This window comes from Pituophis catenifer, unplaced genomic scaffold, assembly GCF_029215685.1.
Source record: "Pituophis catenifer annectens isolate HBS135680 unplaced genomic scaffold, rPitCat1.0.hap2 SCAF_1, whole genome shotgun sequence".
Lineage (NCBI taxonomy): Eukaryota > Metazoa > Chordata > Lepidosauria > Squamata > Colubridae > Pituophis > Pituophis catenifer.
In genome coordinates, this window is record NW_027256881.1 from 15,904,877 (window position 1) to 15,919,814 (window position 14,938).

At 37.8% G+C, this 14,938-nt stretch overlaps 1 protein-coding gene across 1 annotated transcript in view; it reads right to left on the minus strand.

Moving 5' to 3' along the window:
- ATP2A3 (ATPase sarcoplasmic/endoplasmic reticulum Ca2+ transporting 3) overlaps positions 1–14,938 on the minus strand; it is a 149,738-nt gene that overhangs the window by 67,627 nt on the left and 67,173 nt on the right. Inside the window, exon 2 of the mRNA XM_070932095.1 lies at positions 453–470. Within this exon, the coding sequence (XP_070788196.1) occupies positions 453–470 (18 nt within the window). The remainder of the gene's footprint in view (positions 1–452; positions 471–14,938) is intronic.

Below are 14,938 nucleotides of genomic sequence, written 5' to 3' on the forward strand. Positions count from 1 at the left end.
TCAGGTGCTTTGGAGAATACTTTGAGTCCCTCTTCTTTGTGGCAATTCCTGAGATATTGGAACACTGCTATCATGTCTCCACTATTATCACTTTATTCATCCCATGAGGGGCAAAAAAGCAATACACCTATAATGTACCTGCAAAATATTGTAGATTATTTAAAAGACAGCAGTGATCTCAAGATCAGTCCAAAGAAGCTCATGGATGACCTATGATTTGAACTCAACTTTCTCTTCTTTGTCTCCCACATGGTCTATGAGTCCTCCCCTCCTTATTAAAATATTATATGATTGTAAACTGCCTAGAGTCACCTTGGCAAGATGGGGGACATAGAAGTTAAATAAATAAATAAATAAATAAATAAATAAATAAATAAATAAAGAAAGAAAGAAAGAAAGAAAGAAAGAAAGAAAGAGATAATCAAATGATTGCAAACAGGAATCAAGCTTACCTTCTTCAGCTGGAAGTTCTACAGGTTTCCAGTGGGGGATCCACAAAGCGCAGCCAATGGGAAGGAGGGAAAAAGAATAAAAGATGGTTGATTTACAGAGATATGGATTTTATCCAGTCTTTCAGAAGCTCCATGTTTTATTCTCCCAATAATCAATTATTTTAGAAGTGCTAAAATTGAGAAAAAACAACCCATTTCCCCCCCACATCCCCCAGAGTTGCCTTGCAGTGAGATGAGTGGCAAACAAATTTAATAAATAAATAAATCCACTGAACTCACTCTAGTGTCACCAGATACTGGTACTAACAAATGGATCTGACAATCATATGCATTCAAAATGCATACAGGTAGTCCTTGAATTACCATCCCAATTGAGCCCAATGTTGGGCTCAACTATTAAGTGAGACATTTGTTAAGTGGCTGTTGCCCCATTTTACGACCTTTCTTGCCACAATTGTTAAGTGAATCACTGCAGTTGATAAGTTAGTAACCAGGTTGTTAAGTGAATCTGGCTTCCCCATTGACTTTGCCTGTCAGAAGGTCGCAAAAGTTGGCCACCTGAATTTGGGACACAACAACGGTCATAAATATGAACCAGTTGCCAAGCATCTGAATTTTGATCACTTGATCATGGGGCTGCTGCAAAGGTCATAACGGTGAAAAACACTCATGTCACATTTTTTGGTGCCATTGCAACTTTGGACGGTCACTAAACAAACTGTTGTAAGTCGAGGACTACCTGTAATGATATGCCAGCCAATGCCCATAAACCCATGCAGTATCATCATTATGCCACATGAATAAAAGAGAAATTATAGCATGAAATTGGCCTCCACATAGCCTTTTCAGCATAATTTTTCAGCATAGGATAGAAAAACTCAGAGAAGTAATGCAAGATCAGAAGATGTGGCCCATAGAATTGCCAAGAGTCGGACACAACTGAATGGATAATAATCATCATGATCACAGTCTTTTCAAAATGCTATCTTTGATGTCCAAGACCCCTGGATATATGATGGGAAGCTGGTTGGAGGCCAGAAAGAACTTTTCTATTTCCCATCAAGTGAATACAAACAGGTTTGGATCAATAAATCATCCCACATGATTTGTTAATATACCATAATCTCTAAACCCTTCATCTTCTTTTTCTTCTTTTTGGTATCTACTAAAAATGTTACATAATATTATCAAAATTTTATAATTCTAATCTAACCCATCTAATCCACAACAACTGCAGCCAGAGTTGAAATAATTATGACACGGATAACTTTTCACCTGGATTTTCCCCAAGCATATTTTCCCCTCCTTAAAAACCATAAGAGAATTCACAAATAAACTAATGAAAGCCTTCATTCTATAATTTTGTGTTTATTGGCAAAAGCAAAGATAACATCTGGCTGACTTGTAATATAGTAGGATTGTTTTTAAAGCATTGTGTTTACTTATTTCAAATTTCAATGTGCTTCTATCCTTTTGTAGGAATTTTTCATATCATTTTGGACAGGTAAGGGTGAATGTTAAACTTCAGGGATCTACTTACCCCAACCAAGCTGGGTTTTTGTAAGAGTCAGTCCTTTGCTATTGCTTTTAAATGCTTTTAATTGTTTTTATTGTTTTGGAATTGTAAGCTGTCCAGAGTCATTGATTGTGTGAGATGTAAATGCCTTATTCCCTAATGTGTAAATAATGTATATATGGGACATCGGGGGTTAACTTATTCTTTGGTTCCTAATGTATTCATAATTCACCACTCCCATTCTTGGCTCCACCCCTTGTATATATAAGGAGCCACCTTCACCATTTTCCTTGCTTCTATCTGTGAATATTCAGTGAATATAGAATGCCTGTTATAATTAAAGAGAAATATATTTAAACCTCTAACTCTTATTATCATTATTGAGTCTGATCCTGAAAATATTGCAACAAGCTGGTAGCAGAGGATGGTTAATTGACTCAATAAATACTTAAAGATGTCTAAGAAAGATAGGCCCAACACCAGGGCCTACAGCAAAGAAATAGAAACTGAACAAGAAATAATCAACGAATCCACAAACGCGATTTCGAGAGAATCCGAAGAATACACCACTGAAGAAGAAGAACTAATAAATGAAAATAATGACCAGGAGGAAATCGAAATAGAAAATAACGAACTCAGGTCAGAGATATTAAAACTATTAAAAAGCCAGAAGAATGATGAAAGCCTCATCACGAATCTCCAAGAAATGCTGAAAAACAGCGGAGCAGCGAGAGAGAAAAACATTGCTAAAGAGAAACCCAAAGACCAAAAAACTGTGAGTGATATGACTACAGAGAAAGTCGTTATGAAAAAGAAAAGATGTGATCCAGCGCGAAATTTTGAATGGCAGCCATCTTGGTTCCAACAAGCCTCCAAAGTGAGCGAAGCAGAGCCAATCAAAATGCTCAGTTCAAAATTTCTGGCGCGAAAAACGTTATCAGACAACGAAAGCGAAAAGGAAGATTCAAACTCTTCAAAAGAACCAGAATCAGAAAGCGAAGACGACTTAACGAAATCCCAAGTAAAGTCAGCAATGAAGACGCTTTTTGCTGCATTTGGGCCAAAATTAAAAATTTCCAAAGCGACAACGAAGAAGCTAGAGAACAAGCCGATACCTCAAGACCTGCACGCTCCCATCCTGACTTCGAGAGCGATGACGCCCGAGCCCAGAGAGCCATGTCGATTCCGCCCTACACCGCAGACCGGATCAAGTACCAACGCACACAAAAGAAAGAAAAGAGCAGTCGCCGCCATCAAAACTCCTAAAACCGAGCCAGAAACCGACTCGTCTGAAGAGGAGCGGAGCGAGCGAGCTGCAATGGAGAGAACCTTCCACGACGACGCCAAAGAAGAAATGAGCAACGCGCATGTGCGAAACTACGTAGACGGTCCGGAAAGACTTGAACTGGCCAGAGAACCGCGCAGACTCGTTGCGAGCATCCCCATGCCGTTTTGCAATTTCCTGCACTTGCGAGACCACGGACTACCTCAGGTTGTAAGTAATGGACAAAATAATGTGGGAAACTTACCCAGTGACTTCCCAAAACTTAGAGTTGATGGCATTAATTTGCAAGAATGGTATCAACAGCTCCAGGTTGTCTTTATGAAAGAAAATTTACTATTCTTTATCACTAGTCCTCCAAGAAGACCTTGGACTTTAAAAATAGATTGTTTACATCATAGAGCATTTTTCTTAATAATATCTAGCGTGTCTCCTGCAATGTATCATAGCATCAAACCAAACCTAACTGTTTCAGAAATAATTCAATGCATGTTTAATCTGTTTCACAGCGATAGTGTAGCTACCACTACAAGAATGTCTAAGGATTTCTTTTCTTCCAGAGTAAAACCAGGGGTTTCCATAAGTGAGCATTTGATATCTCTAAACAAAATAAGAGCTGAGCTGCATTTGAGGGGGGAAGTGATTTCAGATCAAACAATGAAAAGTGTTATTATCAATTCACTTGATTCATCATGGGATAGTTTTATGTCACACTTAGACACCATCAATCTAGGATATTTATCCATAGAAAGTCTATCTAACAAATTGATAGCAGAAGACAATTCAAGAAAAAATCGTTCCAGCAATCACACAGAACACAAATCTTTTAGGAAGGTAGCTTTCCAGGAAAAATACAATGAAGCTTTTAAATGCCATAATTGTGGGTCCAGGGAACACAATAGAAGAGACTGTCCCAAAATCTCAAAGGAGAGACATAGGTCAGAGTATAGGAGCAAATACAATTATAGACAGTCTTCCACAGATAGACATAAATATAGAAGCCCACCAAATTACAGAGATAGTAGAGGGGGTAGAGAAAATTCAAAAGAGAGAAAATCTGGTTCACTGAATGGACTAAATAAACAAGACAGCACTAAAACACAACAAAATGAGAACAATAATTGGCTTATTGATTCTGGGGCAACCAACCACACCACTAATAACAAAAATATATTGTCTTCATTTACAGAAGATAAATTTGTAATAAAGGTAGCTAATCAAGAAAAGGTTCAAGTATTAGGCAGAGGAAATGTGACCTTGCCTGGCCTAGGAAAAATAGAGGGGGTATTGTTAATTCCAGAAATACCTCATAACATACTAAGTGCCATAAAACTAAGCAGAGATTCTGACATCAATATAGTTTTCTCAAAGGGGAAAGCAACTTTAGAGAAGGACAAAACAAATGTAGGCACTGTGATGATTAAAGGAGGCCTACCCTATCTAATAACAAAAGAAAGATGGTTACATAACATTGATTCAAATATGGAAGATTGTATTGAGGCAGATGATGAAAATGTTAGTAACAGTGACAATGATGAATGTAAAATATCTCATGATCACGCAAATACACACAATGAGAAGAAACCAAGAATAGGTAAACCAATTCATGATGAGTGTGCTCACATCTTGCATAGGAAGTTAGGACATGCAAGTTTTCCTGTAGTACAAAAAATGACTGAACACGCAGAAGGTGTCAAAATAAAAAATTGTGAAAATTATTTGGAATGCTCAGTATGTAAATCCACTAAACTAAAAACTAGTCCCAGACCAAAAAAATCCAACAGATCAACTAACAAAATTTTTGACTTAGTACATATGGACCTAGTTGGTCCATTAACTCCATCAATCACTTATAGAAAACGTTACTTCCTAACAATAGTAGACGATTACAGTCGCTATGGTTTTGTTTACACATTAAAACACAAGGATGAAACCTTTCAGAAATTTAAGGAATTCTACAAACGCATAGAAACACAACATAATATCAGAATAAAACAAATTATGACAGATAGGGGATGTGAATTCATGTCTAAAGAATTCTCCCAATGGTTAAAGGATAGAGGAATGCTACATTTCACGTCTAGTCCATTTTCTGCGTTCCAAAACGGGATTGCAGAGAGAAAGAATTCCACACTACAAACCATGATTAGGTGCACATTAGAGGATGCTGGTTTAGGCAAACAATTTTGGTCAGAGGCCTTACATTATTCAAATTACACTCAAAATAGAACCTGGTCCAGTATTGTGAATAAAACACCATATGAGGTGATGTATAATAGGAAACCCAAATTAGCGCACATGCACATATTTGGAGTCACTGCAGACGTACACATACCTAAGCAGTTGAGAAGAAAGGGAGAAAACGTATCCAGAAGATTAAGATTTATGGGATATGAAACTGGCACCAAAGGGTACAGATTCATTGATAATAATAACAAATTTATAGTCTCCAGAACAGCTGTGTTCCATGAACAGGCCAATTGGTCTAAATTACATCTTAATGAAATATTTCCAAATAAATGCAAAGATACAAAATCTTGTGAGGAAGGGACAATAGAAAATCAAAATATCAACAAAAATAAAAACAAAACCAAAACTTGGACAAATAGTCAGCACAAAATAAAGACAGACACATTAACAAAAAAGGAAGCAAGATATTTGCATGATAACCATAGCAAACCCGAAAGAGCTATTAGAAACAATAGAAATCAAGTACCAAATAAATACAGAGATTACATAATGCATATGGATGGTGAACAAATGACACCTAATACATATGAGGAAGTATTAAAACTCCCTCGTGAAGAAAAGGAAAAATGGGAACTAGCTATGAAAAAAGAGATGGAAAGTTTGCAAGGATTAAATGTGTTTACACCTGCGATTGCACCTAAAGATAAAACGATTATAGGTACCAGGTGGATTTATAAAATTAAGAATCTAGAAGGAGGCAATACTCTATACAAAGCTAGATTGGTTGCACAAGGTTATGCACAAAAATATCCGGAGGACTACACTGACACATACTCCCCCACAGTGAGAACAGAGAGTGTTAAAACAGCTCTAGTAGTGGCATCTGCACTCAATCTTGATGTATTTCAATATGACATACAGACTGCGTATTTACACGCAAAACTAGATAAGGAAATATATGTAAGAGCACCACACAGTCAATACACTAATAAGAATGAAATTTGGCTATTGAACAAGAGTCTATACGGATTAAAGCAATCTGGCAAAAGATGGTACGATTGTTTGGTAAAAGTACTTAAGACCATGGATTTCAACGCTACCACTGCTGATAACTGTTTCTTTGTAAAAAAGAGTGATGATCATATTGAATTTGTATTAATTTATGTAGATGATATTTTATATATAGGAAAACACAAGGAGAGAAGAGAAACCTTTGTAAATAAGCTAAACGAACATTTCTCGTTGAAATCTCTAGGTAAAGTAAACAAATACCTTGGTGTACAAATTAACAAAACTAGAAGGGGATTCAAACTTACTCAGAAAGATAAAATCATTGAACTTCTGAACAAATGCAATTTAAACAATGCCAAACCCTGTGACACTCCTATGCAAACTGATTTCCTTAGAAACACTGATGAATCTTCCCCTGAATTCAAGGATAATACATTTTATAGATCAGTCATAGGTTCACTTCTTTATATATCTAATTGGACCAGGCCAGATATTGCATTACCACTCAACTTATTGTCAAGATATGTTAGCAAACCAACAATGTATCATTGGGAAGCAGTCAAAAGAATTCTAAGATATCTGAAAAGTACATTAGACTTTTGCTTAGTATTAGAACCTAGTAATGATAAAGAACCAAAACTTACATGTTACGCAGATGCGGATTGGGCTGGAGATATATCATGCAGAAAGAGCACTTCTGGTTATATTTTTCTATTAAATGACTGTCCAGTTTACTGGTACACTGGTAAACAAGAACTGGTAGCCACTTCGACCACAGAAGCGGAATATGTTTGTTTGTCCAAAGCTGCAAATAACCTTGTATGGTTTAATGATTTGATTTCAGATGTTTGGAAAAAACCTGCTTTGCCTTTTGTTATGCATGAAGATAATAAAGCAGCCATTGAAATATCCAGATCCGATGCCATTGGACAAAGGTCCAGGCATATAGATATAAAATTTAAGCATGTGAGACAATTGTCTCAAGATGGATTTATCAAAGCAGTGCATTGTGATACCTCTGAACAATTAGCTGACATATTGACGAAGCCTTTACCTTCTAAACAGCACAAATATTTAACATCAAAATTATATGTCTTATATTGTCCTGAATCTGAATGTAATTGGTGTTGTATAGAGAACCGGCATTTAGAGGGGGATTTGTGAGATGTAAATGCCTTATTCCCTAATGTGTAAATAATGTATATATGGGACATCGGGGGTTAACTTATTCTTTGGTTCCTAATGTATTCATAATTCACCACTCCCATTCTTGGCTCCACCCCTTGTATATATAAGGAGCCACCTTCACCATTTTCCTTGCTTCTATCTGTGAATATTCAGTGAATATAGAATGCCTGTTATAATTAAAGAGAAATATATTTAAACCTCTAACTCTTATTATCATTATTGAGTCTGATCCTGAAAATATTGCAACAGATTGAGTTGGATGGTTATAGAAATTGAATGAATGAATGAATGAATGAATGAATGAAATGAATGAACGAATGAACGAACAGACAGAACAATAAGGGCCTACAAAATATCTCTTCTCCCATTTTTTTTTAATCCTCATAGTAGCCTTATGCATTAGTGACCTAACCTAATTTTTTTTTTAAAAAAAATATTATTTGTTAAGTCATAAATTTGAGGTTTTCATAGAATCCAATCACATTGGATTACATGCTTATTATTATTTAGCGTACGATGAGAACGTGACAGAAGAGAAGTAAACATATATACACAGTTCACATGTTACATGCTGTGACAGTTGGATAGACATATCATACCGAGATAAAATTAAACATACGTCATGTTTTAGCACAACGGATGAATCCACACACATCTAAATTTAGCTTGATGGCTGAGGTGCAGTTTGAACCTAGAACCCTCTTCTCTGTCCTGGTATCATACTGTTAACTACAAAACCATGCCAACAACACAAGTCTTAGTGATTTAAATGCATCATAATTATGCATGAGTTTTATTTGAGATAAAACTCTTAAATATGACATTTTGGGGGAAGGGGAGAGAGGAATTGACATTTTAAATACAGTGTTTTGAGCTTTTTTTCCCAAGAAAACCTTTAGATTGCTACAGAAACACAAACGAATAGATAAGAATGCTCAAAAGTATTATGGGATGATACTCATCAGATTCACCCACTCGCATGTTCTTCTTAAGTGACAGTAAATATTTCATGCAGAGCGTTGGAAAAATATAATTCAACAGGAGGGGAGGAATTAAAAACTTCGGGTTCCACAAAGCTGCTCATTTGCACTTTTAAAACATTCACATACACATGGACGACCCCACCACCAGCACACACACTTTGATTAACATTCAGTAAATGAATTCACTATTCATAGCAGGCCCACAAGTGACTCACAACTGCAGAGAAACTACAGAATAAAGCATTTCACTGCGGTTAGGGAGCAATTTGATTTTCTGCAGAGGAAGTGAGAGCATCAAGGTTGATAACCTTGGCAGATACTAACTCTGTAGCTCTCAGTAAGAACACTTGCAGGCAAGCTGAGAACTAGAGTCCTTTATCACAGGGGTCTCCAACCTTGGCAGCTTTAAGCCTGGAGGACTTCAACCCCCAGAATTCCCCAGCCAGCTTTGCAGTCCTCCAGGCTTAAAGTTGCCAAGGTTGGAGACCCCTGCTTTACCCAGTCTCTGCTTTTCATATGCATTGAAATAGACTCCCATCTTCTCTAGCCACATAGATGTGAGGAGCCTATGGAGATTCGTCCAAGTCATAGTTGTCCCAAAGGTGCTTTTCCAAAAGGCAGCTGGACTTTCTTGAAAGCTAATGACCGACCCACAGAATACTAGCGACCCAAATGACTGCAAAGAATATAAATCCTTGCATTCCCCACATTCAGTTAGAACTGAAGAAGCCTCTTGGATGAGAAGCGAAACGTTCTCAAGGAAAAAAAAAACAAGAAAGTCCAGTTGCCTTTTGGAAAAGCAACTTTGGGATAGGTGTGAGGAGATGATGGAGAGGGTGTCCATCTTGCCCCCACAGTGTTAGGACAGGCGGGCTTCAATCTCACTGGGGAGGCCTGGTTTGTGCAAGGGAGAAACAAACAGCTTCTCATGTCTATTGAAATTTTAATTTTCTCTTGCAGGCAAAAAAAACCCCAGCAGAGGTTAGAAGGAATCAAAACTTTCAACCGCAGGGGAAATATCTATCTTACTCATTCAGAGCCAGAAAGCTCAACTCTGCCTGCCTTGACTGGTATTCCCTCTGTATACCGTGTTTCCCCAAAAATAAGCCCTCCCCAAAAATATTTAATCGCATGCACAGCCAGTCCCCGCCATATCCTCTGGTTAAGGTTAGGGAGACAGAGCTGGAAATCAGGTAAGACGGCAAGAGGAGATCCATCTTGCTCCACACGCCCCAAAATAATAAGCCTTCCCCAAAATAAGCCCTCCCCTGAAAATAAGCCCTCCCCAAAAATATTTAACTGCATGCGCAACTGGTCCCCGCCATTTCCTCTGGTTAGGGTAAGGGAGACAGAGCTGGAAATAAAGTAAGACGGTAAAAGGAGCCCCGTCTTACTCCACATGCCCCAAAACAATAGGACCTCCCCGAAAACAGGGCCAAGCGCTTATTTCAGGGTTCAAAAAACTTTTCGGGGAAACACGGTAGATTCTGACAGCTGGAGTTCAAAACTAAATACAGGCAACAATATGCGATAGAAAGTCGAGGTATCGCCCACAAGGGGAAGCAAAAGAGAAAGGAAATCTGTTAGGCTTTGATTAGGAAAGCATCAGCCAAGACGACTTGCAGAACATTTTAAAGGGAAGCATTTTAAAGGGAGAGCACTGTTAGTATAGGGTGGATCTTCTCTTCTCAACTTTAGCAACTTTTAAAATGTTTGGGCTTCAACTCCCAGTAATCACCAGCCAACGAAGTGGATGGACTGAGTTACAGTGACACTAAGTGCACCATTGTAGGAGCTGAAAGACTAGGTGAAGGACAGATTGTCATGGAGAAACTCTATCTATGTGGTTGCTAGGAGTCAAAAATGACTTGGTGGCACATAATCAACTGAACTGTGATGTTATTGTTGGCAGCTGTCCTAAGTGCTGTTAGGGTGAGGTTGAAATGCGAGCAAAATAAATAGAACGTACAAGACTGTGCATAAGTGGTAGGGTTCAGGGTGGGAAATCCCTAACAGAAAAAACACACAGTTTATATCTGTGGGATCACATGTCTTTAACTGTATATGTCATATCAGCAAAGGCCTTTTCCGCCCGTTCTCAAGCAGGAGGAAGAAGGTCTCAGTCACAATTTAAATACTCTTATTAAGAAAATCAATTTCAAACAGTTTCGTTTGCAATGCTGTGGTCTCTTGGAAACTGATGGGCTGGGGGGGGGGGAAATCAATCAATCAGAATAGAGCTGGAAGAGACTTTGGAGGCTTTCTAGTCCAGCCCCCTACTCAAGCAGGAGACCCTATACCAGGGGTGTCAAACTCGGATCATCACAATGTCGTCATGTGACATATTGAGACTTTTCCCCCTTTCGTTAAAACGGGGGTGGGCGTGGCCAGCAAGTGACGCATCCGGCTTGCGGGCTGCGAATTTGACATCCCTGCCCTGTACCATTTCAGTCAGATAGCTGTCCGGTCCCTTCCCAGTGATGAAGCACCCATAACTTCTGAAGGCAAGCTGTTCCACTGCTTAATTGTCCTCACTGTTAGGAAGTTTCTCCTAAATTCCAGATTGCTTCTCTCTTTGACTAGTTTCCATCCATTGTTTGTTGTCCTGCCCTCTGGTGCTTTAGAGAATAATTTTTTTTAAATTATTTAAATTTTTTATTGAAAATTATTAAAAAATACAGAAAAAAATATAATAATATGGATAGAATTGCAGAGAGTAATATTTGACCCCTGCTCTTTGTGGCAGCTTCTCAAATACTGGAATACTGCTATTGTGTCTACCCTAGTCCTTATTTTCTCTAAACTAGCCAAACCCAAATCCTGCAACCGTTCTTCATATGTTTTAGTCTCCAGGCTTTTAATCATCTTAGTTGCTCTTCTTTGCACTTTTTCCAAAGTCTCAACATCCTTTTTGTAATGTGGTGACCAAAACTGGATGGAGTATTCCAGGTGTGGCCTTACTAAAGCTTTATAAAGTGGTACTAATACTTCACGTGATTTTGATTCTATGCCTCTGTTTATACAATGAAGGATTGTATTAGCTTTTTTGGCTGCTGCCGCACACTGCTGACTCATGTGTAAAGTGATCATCCACTAGGACTCCAAGGTTCCTCTCACTATTACTGTTTTTGAGCCAAAAATAAGATTACTTCATAGTTTCTTTGGTTACCAGAAAAGCCATGTTTAGCTAGAATCACGATCACTTGAAGTCTTGGTCACTACAATATAAAACAGATGTCGAGACTTTAGAAAGTGTGCAGAGAAGAACAATAAGTAACTGGAGGTTAAAACATATGAAGAACAGTTGCAGGAATTGGGTATGTCTAGTTTAATGAGAAGAAGGCCTAGGAGTGACATGATGGCAGTGTTCCATTATTTGAAGGGCTGCCACAAAGAGGGGATCAACCTATTTTCCAAAGCACCAGAAGGCAAGACAAGAAGCAATGGATGGAAACTAATCAAGGAGAGAAGCAACTTGTCCTCAATTTACAACTGTTCATTTAGCAACCAATTCACTTAATGACAATATTATTTATTATTATTTTATTTATTTATTTATTATTTATTAATATGATTCACTTATTGTGAACTATGGCAAAAAAAGGTCATAAAGTCAGGTGTGACTCCCTTAACAACTACCTAGTTTAGCAATGAAAATCCTGGACCCAATTGCGGTCGTACCTCAAGGATTACCTGTAGTGACCTGGTTCCTGGGCCTTTGTGGCATATAAGGGGAGGCAAAGCATGCTTTGTTGTGTTGCAGTGCAAATTCTGCCTCTTCTGTACTTGCATTGTGATGTTGCATGGAAATCTGCAAGGGGCTCGTGTGTTAGATCACTTTGTCGGATTATGGATTTAGCTATAAAATAGAGATGCTCATTTTTTTCTGGACTAACCCACTTGGTTTACAAATGGTATACCAACAGGAGGCTCCAAAAATTAGGGAACGAGGCAATCATTTTCCAGTTATATATTTATTACATTTCCTCTTTTGTTATATTGTTAGTTACAATTTAGTTACACACGCACACAAACACACAACAATGATCTGCAGGCTGCATGCAGTTTTGGCAAGCTCTAATTTGTGTTCAACTACCATAAACAAACCACAATGAACTCACTTTGTTAGTCAATGCTTTCCAAATTAAACCAACATTGCTTAATCATTTGGAAATATGCATTTTTTTTCATTAAAAATTGCTTTGCTTATTTAATCATCATTTTAGATCAGCATTCAAGAAATGTTATTTTAACTTTGAATGACTATGGTAGAATCCGCCAGAGCCATGCATAGGTCAAGTCTGTCTGAGACTAATCTGGAAAAAAAAGATCACCAGGGAAACTTGACGTCCAAGTACATCTGCTATTTGACTAGCACTGACATTTCGGCTATTGCCAATTCAAACATCCTTTTGCGAAGGGAAACCTCACACTGGCATCCCTTGCAAACAACATACAGCAGGCAGGTGACAGAGAAGTTGATAAATATGGGCGGGGATGTTTATCCTTCAAAACTGCTCTTAGTAAATCAAACAGCACAATTACCTACAGTACAAATAGTGAATATTAAAAACATTTGTTTATAGAACTAATCTATAAGTACTATATGTATGTTCCTATTTTGCCACAACAAAAAAAAGAACAGGAACTGCAGCCTGACCACAAGACATTCTGTTGAATCAACAGCACCAGTACACAAATATCTCCAGACTAATCTTTGCAATCATAGGGACTAGAACCTTTAACTATCAGTGAAAATTGCTTTCTGAAATGGAAACTATCATGCTCAACTCAGAACTTTCTTAGGTTGTGATCTGATGCAGTATTTCAAAGACAAACTTTTCAGGGAAAACAATAACACTTGTATTCACATCATACAGCTAATCGGGAGGGTCATAAATCTAGTAGCTTTACTTCTGAAACATCTAAATATTGGTTAGTTTATTCTGGCTTATTCTGTTCGGTAAATTCAACCTATTGTTTGAGTTTATAATAGTACTATATGAATCAAGGGGGAAAAATGTGTTAATTCAGTAGTCTGAGTAGAAATTGAATGTCTAATCCTTTTCTTTTTTTAATATGCAGGCTCATAATTGGTTTTGCTCCACAGATTTTGCATTGAAGGGCAAAGATCTCTGGTGCTGAAAATTAGCAGGAGGGGCAAATCCTTTTCCCAGCAGCTGCCAAGAACCCATTAATATTTCCTTGAATCAGGGAAAAAAGAGCTTCATAGGCAACTCAGTGTAGCTTGAATATGTAATGATGTCTTCAAACCTGTATTATCAATCAAATAGAACTTTGGGTTGGTCTCCTCTTCCAATGCTGTATGATTAAAGAGACACAAAGAACAGAAATAAGTACCATAATGTTCTTAATACTCTCTGAGTTCAGTTGTTTGCTTGCAGATATTTCATTAATCAACCAGGTGCATTCCATTTAAAAGAGACAAACAAACAAACAAACAAAAACTTAGGAAAGGAAGAGGAAGACTAGAACACAGTTCCTCCAACATCTAACAATCAGAGAAGCAGGGATCAATACAAGACAATCGATCAGACAGAAAACAATAATCAAGAAACCATCAAGGAAAAACTACTCCCACCAACTCTGGCAGAGTAAGCATATAAACAGGCAGGAAACCCCACACTCTCTTGCACTAAGGTTATCTAGTTGGGTAGTAAAACATCTGCAAACAAACAACTACGTTCAGAGAGTACCAAGAACTCCACAGATCAACCCGGAGCTACAGACATTCTCTTTTATTAGAAATACAGAAAATGGTTTTGAGTACTGAGCTACAGTTGAAATCTACAAATATCTCAGTTCCTTGAGCATACACCAAGCAAGATTTCCTCAGTGTAGACATGTAAGAAACTTGGTTACAACAGAAAAATAAGACAATAAGATTTATATTCCCAGAGAAATTCAGGAAATGGAAGAGGAAGTAAATAAGAATAAGAAAACTATAATAAGGTTGCTTTTTTTCCAACTCCAGCTGCAAGTTAAAAAAAAAAAAGACCAAGAGCACTTTTTGGAGACAAAAACTGAAGACAGATTCAAAACCAACTGAATCTTGCAGCTTAATTCATTTTGGAAGTGTTTCACAACATATCCAAGCAGCCACAAAAGAAAGCTACAGCCCAGGAAAACAGTTGGGATATTAGCACTCATCTCTGCCGATTTACTGAAAGAATGTGGCAAGATCCTGGTTCAGGAGTCAGATAAAGCAGGCTGCAGATGGCTGGTGGGAAAAACTGAAGAAAGAGATGGCATTGTAGCAATGACAGTTGCTGTTACTGGCTGGGGACGAGGGAAC